The sequence below is a fragment of the Hemiscyllium ocellatum genome, chromosome 20, assembly GCF_020745735.1.
Source record: "Hemiscyllium ocellatum isolate sHemOce1 chromosome 20, sHemOce1.pat.X.cur, whole genome shotgun sequence".
Lineage (NCBI taxonomy): Eukaryota > Metazoa > Chordata > Chondrichthyes > Orectolobiformes > Hemiscylliidae > Hemiscyllium > Hemiscyllium ocellatum.
Window position 1 is genome coordinate 34,051,228 of NC_083420.1, and position 25,485 is coordinate 34,076,712.

Genomic DNA, 25,485 nt, shown 5'->3' on the forward strand with positions numbered 1-25,485 from the left:
CCTGGGGAAAAGACCTTGTGTATTTACCCTGTGCATGACCCTCATGATTTTATTAACCTCTGTAAGGTCAATCTTCAGCCTTTGATACTCGAAAGAAAATAGCCCAGTTTATTCAGCCTCTCCCTATAGCTCAAATGCTCCAACCCTGGCAACACCCTTGCAAATCTTTTCTGAGCCTTTCAAGTTCCCTTCCTATAGGGAGACCTGAATTGCACCTAATATTTCAACAGTGGCCTAATCAATGTCCTCTACAGCCGCAACATGACCTCCCAACTCCTATATTCAATGCATTATGCATGAAGCTTTCAATTTAATTAGGGTTTAAAACAAGCAAATTATCTGTCAATTTTGTTCTGTTCTCATAGAAGATTTGTAAAATGTTCAGAGGAGGGGCAATACCTTAATATTGAGCTCAAAGCTCTTCAATTATATGAAAGACTTAGAAACTGGTTGAATTGTAAACATTTAAGAAATTTAATTATGATGATCAGTGAACAAACTTAAAACATTTCAAAAAAAGGTAGGTCTAAATTTGAGATGCATACCTTCCAGTTTCCTCCTGTCTTCATGTAAGCGATTTGATATTCCAGATTCTTTTCGATAAATGTGTTGTTGTAATCATCATCCCAGACTAGGAAATGCTCTTTTTTTGCTGAAATGTTTATCATGAGGTTGTATGGAGCCAATGGCTTTACTGGAAGAAATGATTCTGTAGTTTAGGAAATGCCATACAAGAAAACCATTGAAAGAGAAAATATAATTTTATCCAACAATCTGTCTGCAACAAACACTGATTCTACCCGTAAACTCTGAGGGACTTTGTTTTTATTTAATTCATGGGATTGTGGCTGTACCTGCGTTTATTACTCGCCTCTAATGCATGATTAAGATTCACCCACATACCTGGGGGCCTGGATTTGACTCCAGGTATGGCTATACCTGTAGGCCATACCAGGTAAGGACAGCAGTTTCCTTGACTAGAGGACATTAGTGAACCAGATGGGTTTTTCTCCTCACAATGGCTTTATGACTCTTAATTCCAGACTTCTATTGATTTCAAATTTCGCCGTCTGCAGAATTTGAATCCTGGGTCTCTGGATTAATAGTCTAGTGATAATACCAAGGCTGTCACCTCCCCTCATTTCAAAGGTAAAGTCACCGTAGACTAACCAGATCATAGGGCTGCTCTCTCATTAGAGAGAGATAGCTGGCGGTGGTTTAACCTGAGGGTCACTGCACGTTAGGCAAAGGGAAAGGTTGAGAAGGAGAATCCTTCATGGTAGTGTGGGAATATAAACCAAGGACTATATTCATAATTCCGGTCTTCTCATGTAATGCGAGAACTCTAGTCTCCCGCTCAACCCCACGGATCCTAAACCCTGATACCTCAGCTGTGCTTAGTCCTCTGGTTTTGGAATGGAAAGTCAGCTAAGGTGGCTGTATTTGTTTAGTTTTCACTGACCGCTTCATGGCAGTTTAAATTATATTTGATCATCAAGTGAAGATAACAGCTCTAAAGCATCTCCTCATACTAAATCGATGAGGTGACGTATTGGAAGATGCCCAGAACTGCACACTAACAAGGAACAAATCCCACTAAAGGAAGCAATACCTTGAGCAGAACAAACATAGAAGGAGACAGAAATGGGGAGAAACAAATGGAGTAACAAATCTCACCAATAGAACAGATATTTACACATCAAACATTTGTTTAAAGCTATTGTCAAGAAACAGTGGCCCAGGAATCCACTTACTGGTTTGTGATGGCGTAATGAGTTTGGAGAGAACCACATTTCCTTTGAAAAGAATCATAATTTCATAATCAGCAGCAAATACCAAAGTCGGCTTTGTGATACTGCATTGGCAAATTGATCCTGGAAGTGTTTTAATATCTGTTATCCTGAAAAACATAATAAGAGAGGCACTGACTTGAATTCTTCAACTGGTTTTGATTCCAGATCTTAATGCTAGGCTCTGAGAATTGGACCTACTTCCAATCATGTATCATTATGTTAATTCTTTACTGCTTCGAACATGCTTTTGGTGACTGATTTGTGGGAGAGACTTAAAGGATGTGAATATTATATTCAATGTGATAGGTCTTAAATATTCCTCAGTAACATGCACGGTGTAAATTGTTATTAAAGCTTCAACATCTAGTCTATTTCCTCATTTATTGGTGGTACTGTCCTTCCATATTGGATTCCTTTCATATTATTTTTGCTTGTCAATTTTTGCTGCCCGGTCTCTTTTCATTTTCATGAGAATAACATCGTTTAATAATGTGCAAATAAAAATACTATTACTTACTTATTAAGATTTGAGGAAGTATATATCAGCTTGTACTGCAGACTGTAATCAGTTGAACAGTTTGTGTTCGGGCCTACATTCCAGGTGCAGGTAATTTCCTTGAGATAGTCACTGTAACACTCAAGAACCGTCGGTTGACCGTCTTCACTGGCTATAAAGTGATAACATGAGTCAGTCACACATTATACCCATTTGGTTTCAAAAGTTAAAAATCAAAAAGAATGCTAACTTATATTAAATGATGTGAGAGGGTGAGTGTGAAACAAAGGCCAAAACTAACTGGAGTATCGCATTTTGTCAACAAGTGGAGGCACAGTAGGAGTTGGGTTTAGTTTACAGATCTTTCTGTCGTGATTCTTACTTAGCAGGCACAATATTCAGTCCATTCAGCAATACCTTAGCTGATCCTTCTCAGAACAAATGTTTAGGCTGCTGTTTTTAAATGTACTTTGATATGAAGTCAAGTGGAGCAGAGTGAGGGTAAAGAGAGTGAGCCAGAGAATGGGAATAGACTGGTGGGATCTTGAAGGGAATGTGAATGAGTAGGAGATTTGTAGTAGCCTAGGTGGCTTATGTGGAGGATCACATCACTATGGACTTGATGGGCTGAAAGACCTATTTCTCTATGGGATTGTGCCACAGATTAGTGATTGTTAGTCGCTATCTAATTACACCTGTTAGAAAATGCCTGCATAGGTGGTTGTGTTGCCTCCATTGGTGCAATACCCTGATAACACTCACCATCATTGGATACTTGATTGAGGTATACAAAAAATGAATTGTACCAAAGCAATGAGTCAATAAATTTAGTGTGAAGTGGCAGGAAGTTGCAACCTCCACTTCACAAAACCAGAAAACTGAGACAATTGGGAAATTCAATAGATCTGATATGTGGGATTAAAGGAGAAAAAGATGAAAGATGAAAGTAAAATCAGAGATAGGGTGATGAATCTTGATGGCAAAGCAGTGAGGATATACTAAATTAGAGAAATGCAGGTAGGAAATTCTCTGTTGAATGGAACCTTGCGTGACATTCCTGATGAAGGGCTCTGGCCCGAAACGTCGAATTTCCTGTTCCTTGGATGCTGCCTAACCTGCTGTGCTTTAACCAGCAACACATTTTCAGCTCTGATATTCAAAAGCACAAAATAGTTCTCTTGCTTTTTGACGCAGGCTAATAGATCTTGAGCCCCATGTTATGGGTTATTGTTATCTGTCAGATCCCCTTGCTTATTGGGATTGGAGGAATGTTCCAATATATGCGAGCTCGATACATTATGGAAAATTAGAATTTTGGTCTTACCATTGTTTGCTCAAAGGGAGTAATTTGGGAGTTATGCCACCTGTTCCCTCTACATCCCACCTAGCTTCACAAGGTAAACTGGAAAGGAGACCTTGGCCATAGTTTACACTGATACATTTGCTCAGTTGGAATTTGGTGTTGGTGCTTAAGAATAGAAGGGCAGGGCTATGCAGGAAATGGAAGTGTTTGATTCTTATTGGTGTACAATGGCCCTTATAAGGAAACTACATTCGTGAAAGGTGCTTCATAAACTGTTTTGGGGCAGAGAAAAGTAATGGTTCATTTTATTATGGTGGTCTGTTGTAATTGACTTGATTTGATTTGATTTATTGTAGTCACATGTAGCTAAGTACAGTGAAAAGTTTTGTTTTGCGAGTAGTACAGGTAGATTATAGCAAACAAGGACATACAGATCATAAAGTGCTTAGATAGAGTGAGGCATACAAGGTTACAGCTGCATAGGAAGTACACAAAGCAAGATCAACAATATTTGAAGGTAGAGAAGTCCATTCAGCAATCTAATAACAGCATGGAAGAAGCTGTTCTTGAACCTGTTGGTGCGTATTTTCTGCCTGATGGAAGAGAGCATTACCGTGATGGGAAGGGTGATGTTTGATGATGTTAGCAGCCTTTCTGTGGCAACAAGAAAAATAAATGGAGTCCATGGATGGGCTTCTGTGATGGTCTGGGCTTTACATACAACCTTTAATTGTTTCTTACAGTGTTGGACAGAGTAGTTGATGTACCAGGCCATTGTGCACTCAGATGGAATGTCTTCTATGGTGTATCTGTAAAAGTTGGTTATGGTTCTTATGGACATGCCAAATTCCCTAAGCCACCTGAAGAAGAAGAGGCATTGTTGTGCCTTCTTGACCATTGCATCTTCATGGGAGGTCCAAGACAGATTGTTGGTTATTGTCACTCCTAGGAACTTGACACTGTCGACTCTCTCCTTTGATGTAGGTATGGGTGTATGTGCAGCTAAACTGGTCTGCACCTCACCATTGTGTTGAAAGGCACGTAATGTATCAATAGTATTTCTGAAATTGTTTCAAAAAGAGAGGCAGGTGGAATTTGGTTACTGCTGTGAATATTTTTTAAATAGGTCAGCAAGCCATCATAGAAAGCATGCGACTGTAGATCCCTGTGGTGTTAATGGAAAGATATTTGTACTTTTGAGTTTCTGACAGACAATGTAACACATTAAAACCATTAGTCTTGTGTTAAGTTCAATTCAGAAGAATCGGGAAGTGAGTTCAGAAACACGTTTTTGAGTTCAGTTGATACAACACCACATTTGAATTCAGAAGCAAGCTTTAGTTTTTCTCCTAGTAGTAGTTTTTTCAGTTCAGTTCAAGCAAAGCCAGTCACCCAAGTAGAGAATATAGTTCAAGGAGCTTCCAGGAGAGCTGCAAGTTATTTAAACTGAGAAAGATTAGGCTCTCAGGTTTGTGAAGAGTTCATGTCAGTAGACTTCGAAACGACTTACCAAGATGTCTCCACAGACCTTGGGAAAGAACTGAAAGAGTCAGATAAGTAGAAACCTAAAGAGTTGAGATAGTGATATAATTTCTCTGGACTTCAATCTCTGTAATGGATATTATTGGGAAACAGATTGAAACTTTGCTGTTTGTGTTAAGATCTTTCTAACTGTAGTGTGGTGCTATATATATGACTTGATATGCTTGTTTTCTTTTATTTCTGTAATAAATGTATGGTTTCTAATTAGACAATAATTAAAACCTTATATGAAGATGTTTCAATGATTAACCACCACATTACATAACAAAAGAAAAGAACAGATAATCTATCAGGTCAGGTTTCATTCTGTGACTGATTTGACCAGTAATGCCATCTGTTGGGATCATAACACTATATGATAGGCCATCATCCTCTTCATGGGAAAAGATCTATGGGGCCTACTTGATCTAGAGTGGTACAGGAAAACCATTTATTGTTCTAACATGAAGATGTCTTATAATGAACAAGAAGCAGTTTAGTGCCCACTAGACACGGGTTACATTGATGTAACAGACATTGTTACATAGACCTTAGAATCAGGTGTTTGGTCACATTCCTTCAAGACCTCATTTGTACTGCTGACAAGTCCATATGACATCATAACTGAGGGTGCTGCTTACGGCACTCCTCAGGATTAATCCTTGCAGATTCAAATTCAAGGTCCGATACAAAAAAAGTATTGATATGTTTATTTATTGTACTGATCAATCATTAAAGGTTTTGTCAAACACTAGGTACTCTTAAGTCATGCAGGCATTTTAGTGATTTTTTAAAATATGTGTTACCAATCATATGATATATAAATACAGTCACTCACCTGGACAAAGCTGAAAGCCAAATATAAACAGACACCATATTGCTGAAACAAAGCTCATTTTGCAGCCACTCCTGATCTCCCACCTAACTTGGAATGAAAATAACTCAGGCGATTTTCAGGTAATCAATCATTCTGTAAGGAAGAGTTCATTGTGTAAATGGCCGGCCACTCTCATAAGAATGCAGACAATACCTGTTTATAAGTTACTCCACAATATGCTCCGAGGATGTGAATCCAAATTTTTCCATTACGGATGGTGGAATCTGACTCCAATACAGAATTAGCATTAAATGTCTCCTGGTGACCATGAAACCATGATTGATTGTCATAAAAACCCATCTGGTTCACTAAGGTCCTTTGGGTAGAAAACTGTTGTAATTACATGGTGTGGTCTACATGTGACTCCAGAGGCACATCAATATGGTTGGCTCTTAACTGCCCTCTGAAATTGCTGAGCAAGCCATTTAGTTGAACCAATCGCTAAATTGGAAAAACGGACCATCTGGCATCAATTAGGGCATCAAAAACAATAATGATAAATTCATCCCTAGTGACTCTGCAACAGCACCCTCATAGTTGAGGATGAGTTTCAAATTATACCTTACAAGCAACGTCCTAGACAACACCTTCACAGTCCCTGGGTATGCCCTGTCCCAGCAGAGAACAGACCTAGCAGAAGTGACAACATAGTGGTATAGTCAGGAGGGAACTGCCCTAGGAGTACTCAATATTGACTCTGGAATACATGGTATCAAGTCAAACATGGTCAAGGAAATCTCTTGTTCATTACCATATAACATGCACATTCTGAAAACCCAGCTGATGAATCAGTACTCCTCCAGATTGAATATGACTTTGAGAAAGCACTGAGGGTGGCAAGGGCACAGAATATGTTCTGGGTAGGGGACGTCAATGTCCATCACTAAGAGTGATTCAGTAGCACCATGACTGACTGAGCCTATTGGGTCTGAAAAGACTTTGCTGCAAGCCTGGATCTGCAGCAGGTGGTACAAAAACCAAAAAAAAGGGAAAATCACACTTGGCCTTATCCTCACCAATATGTCTGTCTTTTTGTGGAGACAAAATCCCACTTTCACATTGACAATACCTTCCGTCATGTTGTGTGGCACAATCACCATGTTAAATGGGATACATTTTGAACAAGACTTGGCTTCTATGCTGGCCATCAGCAGCACCAGGATTATATTCCAATATAACTGTAATCTCATGGCTAGCATATTGTCAACTCGACCATTAAAGAAATCCAAGAGGCAACTTTTTCACTCAGAAGGTGGTACGTGTATGGAATGAGATGCCAGAGGAAGTGGTGGAGGTTGGTACAATCGCAACATTTAAAAGGCATTTGGATGGGTACATGAACAGGAAGGGTTTGGAGGGATTTGGGCTGGGTGCTGGTAGGTGGGACAAGGTTGGGTTAGGATATCTGGTCAGCATGGGCGGGTTGGACCGAAGGGTCTGTTTCTGTGCTGTACATCCCTATGATGCCATGACTCTTAAGTCAAGGGATCAATCCTGGTTCAATGAAGAGCGCAGGAGAATAATGCCAGGAGCAGCACCAGGCAAACCCAAAAATAAGGTCTCAATCTGGTGAAGCTACAAAACAGCACTTCCTACATGCCAAATAGCATAAGCAGGGAGAAAGTGAGGACTGCAGATGCTGGAGATCAGAGCTGAAAAAAGTGTTGCTGGAAAAGCGCAGCAGGTCAGGCAGCATCCTAGGAGCAGGAGAATTGATGTTTCGGGCATAAGCCCTTCTTCAAGATTTCCTGAAGAAGGGCTTATGCCCGAAACATCAATTCTCCTGCTCCTTGGATGCTGCCTGACCTGCTGCGCTTTTCCAGCAACACATTTTTCAGCAAACAGCATAAGCAGCACGTGATAGGCGTCACTAAGCAATTCCACAACCAGTGAATCAGATCTGTGCTCTGCAGTCCAGTAACATGGTGGTGGACAATTAAACCTCTGGGTAAAATTGGAGTTAATCTGAATCAGGAGGAAAACTTTCTGCTGAAGTCATATCTGACACAAAGGAAGATAGTTGAAGTTGTTAGAGTTAGTCATCTCAGCTCTAGGATCTCTCTGCAAGAGTTACTCAGTGTAGTGCCCTAGGTCCAAACATTTTCAACTGTTTTGTCAACGACCTTCTTCTGTCATAAGGTCAGTAGTGGGGTGTTCACTGGTGCTTGCACAATGCTCAGCACCATCCACCATTCTCAGATTCTGAAGCATATCCAAATGCAGCAAAATCTGGACGATATCCAGGTAACATTCATGCCACACAAGTGCCAGGCAATGACCATCTACAACAAATGAGAATCTAACCATTGCCCCTTCATGTTCAGTGGCATAACCATCAAAGAATCCCCCAGTATCAACATTTTGGAGGCTACCATTGCCTAGAAATTTAACTGGACTAACCATATAAATACAGTGGCTACAAAATCAGGTCACAGGCTAGGAATCTTCCTTACTCTAAAAAACCTGTTCACCAACTGCAAAGCACAAGTCAGGAATGTGATGGAGTAGTCCCGAAATTGACTGAATGAGTGTATTTCTAACAAAAGTTAGAAGCTTGACACAATTCAGGACAAAGCAGCCTATTTGATTAACACTACATCCATAAACATTTAACCCCTCCAGAACCGATGCTCAGTAGCTGCAGTGCAGAACCTCACCAAGGCTCCCTAGACATCACCTTCTGAACCTATGACCATATTATCTAGAAGGTCAAAGGCAACAGATAGAATCATATTGTAGAGAGGAGGCTCTTCAGCTCATCAAGTCTATACCACCAAAAGTTATGTTAAATCTACACTAATCTAACTTTCTGGCACTTGACCCATAATCTTGAATGTTATGACATTTCAAGGGCACATCTGACGACTTTTAAAGTTTCTGAGCTTATCTGCCTCACCTATCCTCCCAAAAGGTACATCCCATATCCCTACCAACCTTTGATGAAAAAAGAATTCTTCAACTCCCTTCTAAACTTTCATCTTAAATGTGTGCACCCTTGTTATTGACCCTTCAACTAAGGGTAACAGCTGCTTTCCATCCACTCTCTCCTTGCCCCTTATAATCTTATAGGAGAAAGTGAGGACTGCAGATGCTGAAGATCAGAGCTGAAAATGTGTTGCTGGAAAAGCGCAGCAGGTCAGGCAGCATCCACGGAGCAGGAGAATCGATGTTTCGGGCATGAGCCCTTCTTCAGGAATGAGGAAAGTGTGCCCAGCAGGCTAAGATAAAAGGTAGGGAGGAGGGACTTGGGGGAGGGGCTTTGGAAATGCAATAGGTGGAAGGAGGTTAAGGTGAGGATGATAGGCCGGAGTGGGGTGGGGGCGGAGAGGTCAGGAAGAAGATTGCAGGTTAGGAGGGCGGTGCTGAGTTCGAGGGTTGGGACTGAGACAAGGTGGGGGGAGGGGAAATGAGGAAACTGGAGAAATCTGAGCTCATCCCTTGTGGTTGGAGGGTTCCTAGGTGGAAGATGAGGCGCTCTTCCTCCAGCCTATTGCTATGGTCTGGCGATGGAGGAGTCCAAGGACCTGCATGTCCTTGGTGGAGTGGGAGGGGGAGTTGAAGTGTTGAGCCATGGGGTGGTTGGTCCGGGTGTCCCTGAGGTTTTCCCTCAAAAGTTCCGCAAGTAGGCGGTCTGTCTCCCCAATATAGAGGAGGACACATCGGGTGCAGTGGATGCAGTAAATGATGTGTGTAGAGGTGCAGGTGAATTTGTGGCGGATATGGAAGGATCCCTTGGGGCCTTGGAGGGAAGTAAGGGGGGAGATGTGGGCGCAAGTTTTGCATTTCTTGCGGTTGCAGGGGAAGGTGTCGGGAGTGGAGGTTGGGTTGGTGGGGGGTGTGGACCTGACGAGGGAGTCACGGAGGGGAGGGGAGGGAAATATATCTCTGGTGGTGGGGTCCATTTGGAGGTGGCGGAAATGACGACGGATGATACGATGTATATGGAGATTGGTAGGGTGGTAGGTGAGAACCAGTGGGGTTCTGTCCTGGTGGTGATTGGAGGGACGGGGTTCAAGGGCAGAGGAGCAGGAAGTGGAGGAGATGCGGTGGAGAGCATCGTCGATCATGTCTGGGGGGAAATTGCGGTCTTTGAAGAAGGAGGCCAGCTGGGTTGTACGATATTGGAACTGGTCCTCCTGGGAGCAGATGCGGTGGAGACGAAGCAATTGGGAATATCTCTGCATCTTCTCCACTTCCCGCTCCTCCGCCCTTGAGCCCCACCCCTCCAATCCCCACCAGGACAGAACCCCACTGGTCCTCACCTACCACCCCACCAACCTCCATACACATCGTATCATCCGCCGTCATTTCTGCCACCTCCAAACAGACTCCACCAGCAGGGATATAGAGGGGATAGGTTTAGGGTGAGAGGCGAAAGATATAAAAGAGACCTAAGGGGCAACATTTCACACAAAGGATGGTACATGTATGGAATGATCTGCCAGAGGAGGTGGTGGAGGCTAGTACGATTAAACATTTAAAAGGCATCTGGATATGTATATCAATAGGAAGGGTTTGGAGGGATATGGGCCAGGTGCTGGCAGGTGGGACTAGATTGGTTTGGGATATCTGGTTGGCATGGACAAGTTGGACCGAAGTGTCTGTTTCCATGCTGTACATTTCTATGACTCGATATTCACCGGTTTTTATGAAAGTACGAAAGGTACTTCTGGAATTAAACTATATGGCCCTTCAAGCCTTCAAGTCTTCTTTTATTGAATAAGATCACAGCTGATATTCAATCATAATTCTACTTTCCTGCTGTAACTCTATTCTTTTGATTCCCTTGAGATATGAAGAATGCAAAATGCATTCATCAGTTCATCAGCTGGAGCTAATAGGCTGAATTATAGCCCCTAATAAATGTAAATAAGGACCAAAGGAAGATTCTTCAATCCCCTCTTCATAGCCATCTGAGGACTGGTGGAGATGAGGATGTACAAACAACTAGGTCTCTGTGTCATTTCCGATTGACATTGATCTCACTGGGGGAACCCAACAAATTCCCCGTGGTGCCACTAGGAGGAGATCAAGACTCTTGAAAATCTTCAGCTGAAACATCTGCTTCAATGTGGGTCTTTAACTGGCAACTCATTCACAGGGTTAACTGTTGATTTCTTTCTCTTTCATTCACAAATGTTTATGTTCTGGAGGCAGGCATCTATTGCTCATCCATAATGCCATTGAGAGGGTGATGTTGGGCTACCTTCCCAAAGTGCAGCAGTGCACGGGACAAGGTGCACCCACAGCGCTGTTAGGTATGAAACACCAGTGACAATTAAGTGACCCTAACATTTTTCCTTGTCAGATAGTGTGGGACTTGGATAACTACAAATCAGAACATCACCCATTACTCACTTCGCCCCAACTTTTGAAATTCCTGAAACAAAAACACAAATTGCTGGATAAACTCAGGAGGTCTGCCAGCATCTGTGGACAGTGAAACAGATTAAATATTTTTGGTCCAGATACCCTTCTTCAGAACACTCTTTTTCCAGCAATTTGTGTTTTGGTATCAGATTTCCAGCATCCGCAGTTCCCTGTTTCTGATATGGCTAGTTATAGTTCATAGCATGTCTTTAATATGCATGTCACCTGATTTTCCGACTTTGGGAAGTTTCACAGCCTACTCTGTATTTTTCCAACCCACACAATGGCCGTGTCCTGGCAGCAGCACAGCTGCTAAGCCCCCAGAGCCTGGTTATTACTCACTGATAAGAGTTCATATTAACCTGCATACAAAGAACAGAGCACACTATCAGGAACCAATCCCAATATTTATGGAGCACAGGGAACAGTCTCTAATGACTAGAGTACAGGGAACAGTCCATAATGACTTGAGTACAGGAAACAGTCCACCTTGACCCGAGTACAAGGAGCAATCTGAAGACTGGAGAACAGGGAACTGTCCATAATGACCAGAATATAGAGAACATTCCGTGCTGACCCAATAAAAAGGAACAGTTTCTAATGATTGGAAGGATCAGTGCTGCGTCCTCTACTTTTTGTCATTTACATAAATGATTTGGATGCGAGCATAAGAGGTACAGTTAGTAAGTTTGCAGATGACACCAAAATTGAAGGTGTAGTGGACAGTGAAGAGGGTTACATCAGATTACAACGGGATCTGGACCAGATGGGCCAATGGACTGAAATGTGGCAGATGGAGTTTAATTCAGATAAATGCGAGGTGCTGTATTTTGGGGAAGCAAGTCTTAGCAGGACTTATACACATAATGGTAAAGTCCTAGGGAGTGTTGCTAGACAAAGAGACCTTGGAGTGCAGGTTCATAGCTCCTTGAAACTGGAGTTGCAGGTAGATAGGATAGTGAAGAAGGCGCTTGGTATGAACATTTAAGAGGCATTTGGATGGGTATACGAATAGGAAGGGTTTTGAGGGATATGGGCCGGGTGCTGGCAGGTGGGACTAGATTGGGTTGGGATATCTGGTCGACATGGACGGGTTGGACGGAAGGGTCTGTTTCCATGCTGTACATCTCTATGACTCTATGACTGGATTACTTGGCCCTTACTCTGGCCCTTATGACCAGAGTACAGGGAATTCTACCTAATGACTAGAGAACACAGAACAATCTACAATTGCTGGTGTACAGGAAACAATTTCCTCATATTCAGTGTATGGGGAACAGTCCATAATGACCAGGGTCCAGGGAACAGTCACAGAGTCATACAGCACAGAAGCAAACCTTCAGTCTAACTAGTTCATGCCGATTGTAATTCCAGACTAAACGAGTTTCATTGGACTTGGCTAATATCCTTCCAAACCTTTCCTAGTCATGTACCTATCCAAGTGTCTTCTAAATGTTGCAACTGTACCTGCATTCACTACTTCCTCTGCAAGTTCATTCCACAAATGAACTACTCTCTTGCCTAAAAAGGTTGCCCCTCACGCCCTTTATAAATCTTTCTCCTTTCACCATAAAAATGCCTCTTAGTCCTGAAAGCCCCACTATAGGGTAAAGAGACCTGCCATTCGCCTTATTTATATCCCTCATGATTTTAGAAACCTCTATCAGGTCACCTCTCAACCTCCAAGGCTCCAGTGAAAAATGTCCCAGCCTATACAGCCTATCCTGATAACATAAGCCTTCCATTAGTGGGAACATTCTGGTAAATCTTTACTGAACACTCTCCAGCTTGATAATATCCTTCCCATATCAAAGCAACCAGAACTGGAAATATGCCTCCAGAAAAAGGCCTCACTAGCAATAATGATGAAAATAGAGTGAACAAACCATAATGACAAGAATACAGGAAAACGCCTATAATAACCAAATAGCAGAGACCATTGGATCGCAGGGAACAGTCCCTAATGACCACAATACAGGGGAATACATCAAATTGAAAACAGTACAGGAAACAGTTTCTAATGATCATAGAAGAGTGAACAGTCTCCGAACACCAGAAAACAGGGAACCCTCCATAATGATCACAGTCCAGGGAACAATCGCTAGTGACCACAGGCAAAGGAATAACCTCCAGTGACCACAGTGCAGCGAACAGTCCCTAAAGGCCACAGTCCAGGAAATAATCTGCGGGGATCACAGCCCAGGAAACAATCCCTAATGAGCACAGCAAAGGGAAAAATCCCTAATGACCACAGTGCAGGGAACAGTCCCTAATGATCACAGTGCAGGGAACAGTCCCTAATGATCACAGTGCAGGGAACAGTCCCTAATGACCAGAATACATGGAACAGCCCCTAATGACCAGAGTACAGGGAACAGTCGCTAATGACCACAGTGCAGGGAACTGTCCTGAATGATCACAATGCAGGTAACCGTACCGAATGATCACAGTGGAGGGAACAATCCCTAATGACCACAGTGCAGGAACAGTCCCTAATGACCAGAGTACAGGGAACAGTCATTACTGGTCACAGTCCAGGGAACAGTGCTTAATGACCACAGTCCAGGGAAGAGTCATTAATGGTCACAGTCCAGGGAACAGTGCTTAATGACCACAGTCCATGGAAGAGTCCTTAATGACCAGAATACAGGGAACTGTCCCTCATGACCAGAGTACAGGGAACTGTTCCTCATGACCAGAGTCCAGGGAAGAGTCCCTGAGGATCACAGTCCAGGAAACACACAGGAAACACTTTAATCTGGGTGGCACAGTGGTTAGCACTGTTGCCTCACAGCACCAGAGACCTGGATTCAGTTCCCGCCTCAGACAACTGTCTGTGTGGAGTTTGCACAATCTCCCCGTGTCTGCTTGGGTTCCCCCCGGGTGTTCCGGTTTCCTCCCACAGTCCAAAAATGTGCAAGTTAGGTGAATTGGCCATGCTAAATTGTTTGTAGTGTTAGGTGAATGGGTGAAATGTAGGGGAATGGGTCTGGGTGGGTTGCGCTTCGGCGGGTCGGTGTGGACCTGTTGGGCTAAAGGGCCTGTTACCACACTGTAAATAATCTAAGGTAATCTCTAATGACACAGAAAGGAAACACAGTCTCTAATGAACACAGCACAAGAAACATAGTCTCTAATGATCACAGTAAAGGGAACAGTCCCTAATGATCACAGTGCAGTGAACAGTGCCTTAATGACCACAGTGCAGGAACAGTCCCTAATGACTAGTGTACAGGGAACAGTCCCTAATGATCACAGTACAGGGAACAGTCCCTAATGACTAGTGTACAGGGAACAGTCCCTAAAGATCACAGTGCAGGGAACAGTCCCTAATGACTAGTGTACAGGGAACAGTCCCTAAAGATCACAGTCCAGGGAAGAGACTCTAATGACTACAGTACAGAGAACAGACCCTAATGGACAAGTCCAGGGAATAGTTCCTAATGACCACAGTGCAGGGAACATTCCCTAATGATTACAGTGCAGGGAACTGTGCCCAATGATCACAGTGCAGGGAACAGTCCCTAATGATTACAGTGCAGGGAACTGTGCCCAATGATCACAGTGCAGGGAACAGTCCCTAATGATCACAGTGCAGGGAACAGCCCCCAATGGCCACAGTCCAGGGAACGGTCCCTAATGTCCAGAGTACAGGGAACGGTCCCTAATGACTAGTGTACAGGGAACGGTCCCTAAAGATCACAGTCCAGGGAAGAGACTCTAATGACTACAGTACAGAGGACAGACCCTAATGGACAAAGTCCAGGGAATAGTTCCTAAGGACCACAGTGCAGGGAACATTCCCTAATGATCACAGTGCAGGGAACAGTATCTAATGGCCACAGTCCAGGGAACAGTATCTAATGGCCACAGTGCAGGGAATAGTCCCTAATCACCAGAGTACAGGGAACACACCCTAATGACCTCAGTACAGGGAACAATCCCTAATGATCACAGTCCAAGGAAGAGTCCCTAATGACCTCAGTACAGGGTACAGTCCCTAATGACCTCAGTACAGGGAACACACTTTAATGACCACAGTCCAGGGAACTGCCCCTAATGACCAGAGTACAGGCAACAGTCCCTAATGACCACAGTGCAGGGAACATTCCCTAATGATCACAGTGCAGGGAACTGTGCCCAATGATTACAGTAAGTGGAACAGTTTCCAATGACCACAGAACAGGGAACAGTCCCTAATGACCAGAGTACAGGGAACAGTCCCCAATAACCACAATACAGGGAACAGTGCCTAAAGATCACAGTGCAGGGAACAGTTGCTAATGGCCACAGTCCAGGGAAGAGTCCCTGAGGATCACGGTCCAGAAAACACAGTCTCTAATGATCACAGTCCAGGAAACACAGTCTCTCATGACCACAGTACAGGGAACATTCCCTAATGATCACAGTGCAGGGAACTGTGCCCACTGATCACAATGCAGGGAGCACTATTTAATGGCCACAGTCCAGGGAACAGTTCCTAATGACCACAGTGCATGGAACAGTATCTAATGATCACAGTGCAGGGAACTGCCCCTAATGACCAGAGTACAGGGAACTGTCCCTAATGACCGCTGTGCAGGGAACAGTCCCTAATGGTCACAGTCCAGGGAACAGTCCCTAATGATCACAATCCAGGGAAGAGTCATTAATGGTCACAGTCCAGATAACAGTCCCTAATGGCCACAGTCCAGGGAACAGTCCCTAATGGCCACAGTCCAGGGAAGAGTCATTACTGGTCACAGTCCAGGGAACAATCCCTAATGGCCACAGTCCAGGGAACAGTCCCTAATGGTCACAGTGCAGGGAACAGTCCCTAATGGCCACAGTGCAGGGAACAGTCCCTAATGGCCACAGTCCAGGGAAGAGTCATTACTGGTCACAGTCCAGGGAAGAGTCATTACTGGTCACAGTCCAGGGAACAATACCTTATAATCACAGTGCAGGGAACAGTCCCTAATGACCACAGCGCAGGGAACAGTCCCTAATGACCACAGTCCAGGGAAGAGTCATTACTGGTCACAGTCCAGGGAACAGTGCTTAATGACCACAGTCCAGGGAAGAGTCCTTAATGACCAGAGTACAGGGAACTGTCCCTCATGACCAGAGTACAGGGAACTGTCCCTCATGACCAGAGTACAGGGAAGAGTCCCTGAGGATCACAGTCCAGGAAACACACAGGAAACACCTTGATCTGGATGGCACAGTGGTTAGCACTGTTGCCTCATAGCACAAGAGACCTGGGTTCAGTTCCCGCCTCAGACAACTGACTGTGTGGAGTTTGCACATTCTCCCCGTGTCTGCTTGGGTTCCCTCCGGGTGTTCCGGTTTCCTCCCACAGTCCAAAAATGTGCAGGTTAGGTGAATTGGCCATGCTAAATTGTTTGTAGTGTTAGGTGAAGGGGTGAAATGTAGGGGAATGGGTCTGGGTGGGTTGCGCTTCGGCGGGTCGGTGTGGACCTGTTGGGCTGAAGGACCTGTTACCACACTCTAAGTAATCTAAGGTAATCTCTAATGACACAGAAAGGAAACACAATCTCTAATGAACACGGCACAGGAAACGTAGTCTCTAATGACCACAGTGCAGGGAACAGTCCCTCATGACCACAGTGCAGGGAACAGTCCCTCATGACCACAGTGCAGGGAACAGTCCCTCATGACCACAGTGCAGGGAACAGTCCCTCATGACCACAGTGCAGGGAACAGTCCCTCATGACCACAGTGCAGGGAACAGTTGCTAATATCCAGAGTACAGGGAATGGTCCCTAATGACTAGTGTACAGGGAACAGTCCCTAAAGATCACAGTCCAGGGAAGAGACTCTAATGACTACAGTACAGAGGACAGACCCTAATGGACAAAGTCCAGGGAATAGTTCCTAAGGACCACAGTGCAGGGAACATTCCCTAATGATCACAGTGCAGGGAACAGTATCTAATGGCCACAGTCCAGGGAACTGTCCCTAATGACCACAGTGCAGGGAATAGTCCCTAATCACCAGAGTACAGGGAACACACCCTAATGACCTCAGTACAGGGAACACACTTTAATGACCACAGTCCAGGGAACTGCCCCTAATGACCAGAGTACAGGCAACAGTCCCTAATGACCACAGTGCAGGGAACATTCCCTAATGATCACAGTGCAGGGAACTGTGCCCAATGATTACAGTAAGTGGAACAGTATCCAATGACCACAGAACAGGGAACAGTCCCTAATGACCAGAGTACAGGGAACAGTCCCTAATGACCACAATACAGGGAACAGTGCCTAAAGATCACAGTGCAGGGAACAGTTGCTAATGGCCACAGTCCAGGGAAGAGTCCCTGAGGATCACGGTCCAGAAAACACAGTCTCTAATGATCACAGTCCAGGAAACATGGTCTCTCATGACCACAGTACAGGGAACATTCCCTAATGATCACAGTGCAGGGAACTGTGCCCACTGATCACAGTGCAGAGAACAGTATCTAATGGTCACAGTCCAGGGAACAGTCCCTAATGGTCACAATCCAGGGAAGAGTCATTAATGGTCACAGTCCAGGGAACAGTCCCTAATGGCCACAGTGCAGGGAACTGTTCCTAATGGTCACAGTGCAGGGAACTGTTCCTAATGGTCACAGTGCAGGGAACAGTCCCTAATGGCCACAGTCCAGGGAACAGTCCCTAATGGCCACAGTCCAGGGAAGAGTCATTACTGGTCACAGTCCAGGGAACAGTCCCTAATGACCAGAGTACAGGGAACAGTCCCTGAGGATCACAGTCCAGGAAACACACAGGAAACACTTTGATCTGGGCGGCACGGTGGCACAGTGGTTAACACTGTTGCCTCACAGTGCCAGAGACCTGGGTTCAATTCCCGCCTCAGACAACTGACTGAGTTTGCACATTCTTCACGTGTCTGCGTGTGTTTCCTATGGGTGCTCCAGTTTCCTTCCACAGTCCAAAAATGTGCAGATTCGGTGAATTGGCCATGCTAAATTGTCTGTAGTGTTAGGTGAAGGGGTGAAATGTAAGGGAATGGGTCTGGGTGGGTTGCGCGTCGGTGTGGACTTGTTGGGCTGAAGGGCCTGTTTCCACACTAAGTAATCTAAGGTGATCTCTAATGAACACAGTCCAGGAAACAGTCCCAAATGATCACAGTGCAGTGAAGAGTCCATAATGACCACAGTACAGGGAACAGTCCCTAATGATTACAGTGCAGGGAACTGTGCCCAATGACCATAGTGTAGGGAACAGTATCTAATGGCCACAGTCCAGGAAACAGTCCCTAATGATCACAATCCAGGGAAGAGACATTACTGGTCACAGTCCAGGGAACAGTCCCTAATGATCACAGTGCAGGGAATAGTCCCTAATCACCAGAGTACAGGGAACACATCCTAATGACCACAGTCCAGGGAACTGCCCCTAATGACCAGAGTACAGGCAACAGTCCCCAATGACCACAGTGCAGGGAACATTCCCTAATGATCACAGTGCAGGGAATTGTGCCCAATGATTACAGTAAGTGGAACAGTATCTAATGACCACAGAACAGGGAACAGTCCCTAATGACCAGAGTACAGGGAACAGTCCCCAATAACCACAATACAGGGAACAGTGCCTAAAGATCACTGAGCAGGGAACAGATGCTAATCGCCACAGTCCAGGGAAGAGTCCCTGAGGATCACGGTCCAGAAAACACAGTCTTTAATGATCACAGTCCAGGAAACACAGTCTCTCATGACCACAGTACAGGGAACAGTCCCTAAAGATCACAGTCCAGAGAAGAGACTCTAATGACTACAGTACAGGCAACAATTTGTAATGATCACAGTACTGTAAAGGGAACAGTCTCTAATGATCACAGTATTGGGAACAGTATCTAATGACCACAGTGCAGGGAACAGTCCCTAATGGCCACAGTCCAGGGAACAGTCCTAACGTTCACAGTCCAGGGAACAGTCCTAACGTTCACAGTCCAGGGAACAGTCCTAACGTTCACAGTCCAGGGAACAGTCCTAACGTTCACAGTCCAGGGAACAGTCGCTAATGACCACAGTGCAGGGAACAGTGCCTAATGTCCAGAGTACAGGGAACAGTCCCTAATGACTAGTGCACAGGGAACAGTCCCTAAAGATCACAGTGCAGGGAAGAGACTCTAATGACTACAGTACAGGCAACAATCTGTGATGATCACAGTACTGTAAAGGGAACAGTCTCTAATGATCACAGTATTGGGAACACTCCCAGATGCTCCCTGGCCTGCTGTGCTTCTCCAGCACTACACTCTCAACTCTCTAATGACCAGAATACAGGGAACAATCCCCAATAACCACAATACAGGGAACAGTGCCTAAAGATCACAGTACAAGGAACAGTTGCTAATGACCACAGTCCAGGGAAGAGTCCCTGAGGATCATAGTCCAGAAAATATAGTCTCTAATGAACACAGTCCAGGGAACACAGTCTCTCATGACCACAGTACAGGGAACATTCCCTAATGACCACAGTGCAGGGAATAGTCCCTAATGACTACAGTGCAGATAATGATCACAATGCAGGGAACAGTCGCTAATGACCATAGTGCAGGGAACAGTCCCTAATGACCAGAGTACAGGGAACTGTCCCTAATGACCAGAGTACAGGGAACTGTCCCTAATGACCAGAGTACAGGGAACTGTCCCTAATGACCAGAGTACAGGGAACAACACCTAATAGTCACAGTGCAGGGAACAATCTCGAATGACCACAGTCCAAGGAACAGTCATTAATGGTCACAGGCCAGGGAACAGTCCCTAATGACCACAGTCCAGGGAAGAGTCCCTGAGGATCACAGTCCAGAAAACAGGCAGGAAACACTTTGATCTGGGTGGCACGGTGGTGCAGTGGTTAGCACTGTTGCCTCACAGCGCCAGAGACCTGGGTTCAATTCCCGCCTCAGACAACTGACTGTGTGGAGTTTCCACATTCTCCCCGTGTCTGCTTGGGTTCCCTCCAAGTGTTCTGGTTTCCTTCCATAGTCCAAAAACGTGCAGGATAGGTGAATTGGACAGGCTAAATTGTTTGTAGTGTTAGGTGAAGGGGTGAAATGTAGGGGAATGGGTCTGGGTGGGTTGCGCTTTGGCGGGTCGGTGTGGACATGTTGGGCTGAAGGGCCTGTTTCCACACTAAGTAATCTAAGGTAATCTTTAATGAACACAGTCCAGGAACCACAGTACCTAATGACCACCGTGCTGTGAACAGTACCTAATGATCACAGTACAGGGAACATTCCCTAATGATCACAGTCCAGGGAACAGTCCCTAATGATGACAGTGTAGGGAACAGTACCTAATGACCACAATCCAGGAAACAGTCCCTAATGACCACTGTGCAGGGAACAGTCCCTAATGACCACAGTGCAGGGAACAGTCCCTAATGACCACAGTGCAGGGAACAGTCCCTCATGAGAACAGTCCAGGAAACAGTCCCTAATGACCAGAGTACAGCGAACTGTCCCTAATGACCACAGCCCAGGGAACATTTCCTAATAATCACAGTGCAGGGAACGGTATCTAATGGCCACAGTGCAGGGAACAGTCCCTAATGATCACAGCCCAGAGAACAGTATCTAATGACGAGAGTACAGGGAACAGTCCCTAATGACCACAGTTCAGGGAACATTCCCTAATGATCACAGTCCAAGGAACAATCCCTAATGATCTCAGACCATGGAACAGTCCCTAATGACCACAGTGCAGGGAATAGTCCCTAATGACCACAGTGCAGGGAACAGTCCCTAATGTCCAGAGTACAGGGAACAGTCCCTAAAGATCACAGTCCAGGGAAGAGACTCTAATGACTACAGTACAGGCAACAATTTGTAATGATCACAGTACTGTAAAGGGAACAGTCTCTAATGATCATAGTATTGGGAACAGTATCTAATGACCACAGTGCAGGGAACAGTCCCTAATGACCACAGTGCAGGGAACAGTACCTAACGATCACAGTGCAGGGGACAGTACCTAACGTTCACAGTCCAGGGAACAGTACCTAACGTTCACAGTCCAGGGAACAGTCGCTAATGACCACAGTGCAGGGAACAGTCGCTAATGACCACAGTGCAGGGAACAGTGCCTAATGTCCAGAGTACAGGGAACAGTCCCTAATGACTAGTGCACAGAGAACAGTCCCTAAAGATCACAGTTCAGGGAAGAGACTCTAATATCCACAATACAGACAACAATCTGATGATCACAGTACTGTAAAGGGAACAGTCACTAATGATCACAGTATTGGGAACACTCCCAGATGCTCCCTGGCCTGCTGTACTTTTCCAGCACTACACTCTCAACTCTCTAATGACCAGAATACAGGGAACAGTCCCCAATAACCACAATACAGGGAACAGTGCCTAAAGATCACAGTACAGGGAACAGTCCCTAATGACCACAGTTCAGGGAACAGTCCCTGAGGATCACAGCCCAGGAAACACACAGTCTCTAATGACTAGAGTCCAGGGAACAGTCATTAATGCTCACAGTCCAGGGAACATTCCCTAATGTCCACGGTCCAGGGAAGAGTTCCTGAGGATCACAGTCCAGGAAAACAGTCTCTCATGAATACAGTACAGGAAACACAGTCTCTCATGAACACAATACAAGAAACAGTGCCTAATAACCACAGTACAGGGAAAAGTTCCTATTGACCAGAATACAGGGAAAAGTTTCTAATGACCAGAACTAGCGTGCGTAGGTTTCGGGTGGGAGGGGAAAAATATAAACAGGACTGAAGGGGCAACATTTTCACACAGAGAGTGGTGCGTGCATGGAATGAGCTGCCAGAGGAAGTGGTGGAGGCTGTTACAATTGCAATATTTAAAAGGCATCTGAATGGGTATATGAATGGGTTTGAAGGGCTACGGGCTAAGTGCTGGCAAATGAGGCTAAATGAGGTTGGGATATCTGGTCCGCATGGATGTGTTGGATTGAAGGGTCTGTTTATGTGCTGTACATCTCTATGACTAGGCTACAAGGAACAGTCTTTAATGACCAGAATACAGGGAACAGCCCCTAAATGACAAGAGTACATGGAACAGTTTCTAGTAACCAAAATACAGGGATTAGTCCATAGTGAGCCAATTACAAGGAACAGTCCTTAATGACTAGAGTACAGAATTGAGCCAAAATGAACTTAGTTCCAGGGAACTGTCCATAACAACCAGAGTAGAGGGATGAGACCATAATAACCTAATTAGAGGGACCATCCCTAACGACTGGAGCACAGGGAACAATCCATAATGACCCAAGTACAGGGACACTCTCTAATGACCACAGTTCATAGAACAGTCTTTAATGTCCAATTCCAGGGGACAGTCCCTAAAGACTCAATTATAGGACAGTCCCTAATGACCCGATTACAGGGTATAGTCCACAATGACCAATTACAGGGGTCAGATGACAGGGACAGTCTGCAATGGTCGGAATACAGGGGACAGTCTATCATGACAAGATTACAGAGAATAGTCCATAATGACCAGAATACACATAACAGAACATAATAACCAGAGTTCTGGCAACAGCACATAAGAACCAGAGTAAAATGAACATCCCATAAGAACTAGAGTTCAAGGAACTGCCTGGAGTAACCAGAGTTCTGGTGATCATCCAGAATAAACAGAGTTCTAGGAACAGCCCATAAGAACTCGTTTCCAGGGAACAGCCTGTAATAATCAGAGTTCTGGGAACAATCCATGACAGATTTCCGGGAACAGTCCATAGGAATTAGAGTACAGGGAACAGCCCATAATAACCATAGCATCTGAAAAATAACATTAATTTGAGTATTGTGAACAATTAATAATAACCAGAGTACCTGAGAAACCCTCATAATGGTACATGGAACAGTTCTTAATGACTGGAGTACCTGAAAATGTTTAATTATCTTGAAAAGCCTACATAGGGTCCAGAATACAGGGTAAAAAATGAGGTCTGCAGATGCTGGAGATCACAGCTGCAAATGTGTTGCTGGTCAAAGCACAGCAGGCCAGGCAGCATCTCAGGAGCTATTCCTGAGATGCTGCCTGGCCTGCTGTGCTTTGACCAGCAACACATTTGCAACCAGAATACAGGGTACTGTGATTAATGACCAGACATAGGCAACTGTCTTTAATGATCATTGTACATTACAGAGAACAGTTCATAGTGACCTGAATACAGACAACAGCCCATAATGACCAGAGTGCAAGGCAATAGCCACGGAACAGAGCAAAATAATGGAAGAACCACACAAACTACGCCTACAGTGTGAATAAAAGTTCGGAATTCACAACTGGTCTGTTGGCTTTGGGCTGTAACTGGTATATGTGATCATGGAATTCCCTGTAATCAGAAAGGAAGTCATCAGGATTGTTGCTGGGGTTGGATAGCAATAAGCTGAAAATGTGTTGCTGGAAAAGCGCAGCAGGTCAGGCAGTGATTCCTGAAGAAGGGCTCATGCCCGAAACGTCGATTCTCCTGCTCCTTGCTCTGCCTGACCTGCTGCGCTTTTCCAGCAACACATTTTCAGCTCTGATTTCCAGCATCTGCAGTCCTCCCTTTCTCCCTGGATAGCAATAAAATCTACTTCAAGTTTCTTTAGTCCAGCAAAGGAATATGAGCGAATTCTTATTCCTCATCCAACCCGCACCTCCCACTTTTAATATCCACGCAAACAGCCTTGTTTTAATCTCCATTTCTAAAGCCGGCGCTCGCAGACTGTGACACACATTCAGTACTGCCACTCCGTCAATGCTGAATTCCCTCCATGACCCTCTGACATTACAGCCCTCCCTCAATACTGACCCTCAGACAGTGTAGCCCTCTTCCACTATTGTTCATTCAATAATAAACACTTTCTCAGCACCCTCCAGCAAGTTGTGCCTCTCCAAATGCAGCATTCCTTTAATGCAGTCCTTCCCATAGTGTAGCATATCCGCAATGTCGTCCCCCCAGTCTGAGGAGGAGCCGGTGTTGGACTGGGGTGGAGCAGAGCTCCGAAAGCTAGTGCTTCCGAATAAATCTCTTGGACTGTAACCTGGTATTGTGTGGTTTTTAACTTTGTCCCTCCAGTAGTTGAAGGTTCCCTCTCACCGTACTGCACTGGAAAACTCATTCTTTTTTTTGTAACGATTTCACGTCACTGGAGGCCACAATCTTCTGATAACCTATTACTCACACAACTGAATTGTGTTTGGGAGAAATTGGACTTCACAAATGTAACGAGAGCCCGAAAAGTGCAAATCTGTTGTCGAACTAGAAAACGGACAGGACGCTCCTGAATGAAGAACAAAGGGTTAAATTTTGACTTGTTCACTCTAATACTAAGATCCATTATTTTGGCCCTTTCCCATCTGTTTAAAATTTCAGAGTAGGTGAAGGGTAAAACCGAATCAAACACTGTCTCCTTCAATAACTTTCAGCAAACCCCTCCCACAACACTCAGAATTAGACTTTGAAACCAGAGGTACATACCTGAGAGAATCTTTGGATCCTTCAGTCTCCAGGTGTGTCTGTACGCAGTCTGTTCTCGTTCGAGGAAGTTTAAACATTAAGTTCCAGCTGAACAGGCGAGATTTGCATAGTGACTTCCTCCAGCAGTGGCTTTATCCTGTTCCAAGCTCGTCCTGACGACTGACTCATTATTCTCTCTGCCTGCCAAGTAATTTAATACCCTGAATTGTTCTTCTTTGTGAAACTGCCTGACAGTCTGTTAGTTATATTTGGAACAGTTCAGTTTAGACTAGGAGGGGACCAGTCCACCGACCAGAAATGGGGGTAGTTCCCCAGAGTCTGTGGGTGGGTTTCGAAATTCACTCCTGTTCTGACAGTTCAGTGACTAATTTTCTGATTGCGTAAAGACAGCAAACATTGACAGGAATCTGGAGCTGCATGCTATATCTAACTCTTACCATAAGGCAGCTGATTCACTACACAGCAAGATTTTCTGGTTTAACTGCGTTGTTAAATAATAGTTTAAAAGAATCATTCCTAAGATGGTTGTGAGTTTTGTTTTGTCGCAACATTAGGAATGGGAAGCAAGATGGACGGGTTACCCTAACTGAGTGGGAGGCCAAAATCCTGTTTCCCAATAGCTAGTTGAGAGCAAGGAATTACGTTCTG

The 25,485-nt window shown here is 44.7% G+C and overlaps 1 protein-coding gene across 2 annotated transcripts in view; it reads right to left on the reverse strand.

Annotated features, from left to right (window-relative positions):
* Positions 1-25,149, reverse strand: part of il4r.2 (interleukin 4 receptor, tandem duplicate 2) — a 49,062-nt gene extending 23,913 nt beyond the window's left edge. Inside the window, exons 1-5 of one of the 2 annotated variants that reach the window (XM_060840265.1) lie at positions 24,838-25,149; positions 5,952-6,083; positions 2,311-2,461; positions 1,755-1,900; positions 546-694 (exon numbers count right to left, since the gene is read on the reverse strand). In XM_060840265.1, the coding sequence (XP_060696248.1) occupies positions 546-694; positions 1,755-1,900; positions 2,311-2,461; positions 5,952-6,009 (504 nt within the window). In that variant the 5' untranslated portion in view covers positions 6,010-6,083; positions 24,838-25,149. Of the gene's footprint in view, positions 1-545; positions 695-1,754; positions 1,901-2,310; positions 2,462-5,951; positions 6,084-24,168; positions 24,244-24,837 lie in introns of those variants that run through there. The other variant, XM_060840266.1, reaches the window with a different exon arrangement.
* Positions 25,150-25,485: the final 336 nt, after the last annotated feature.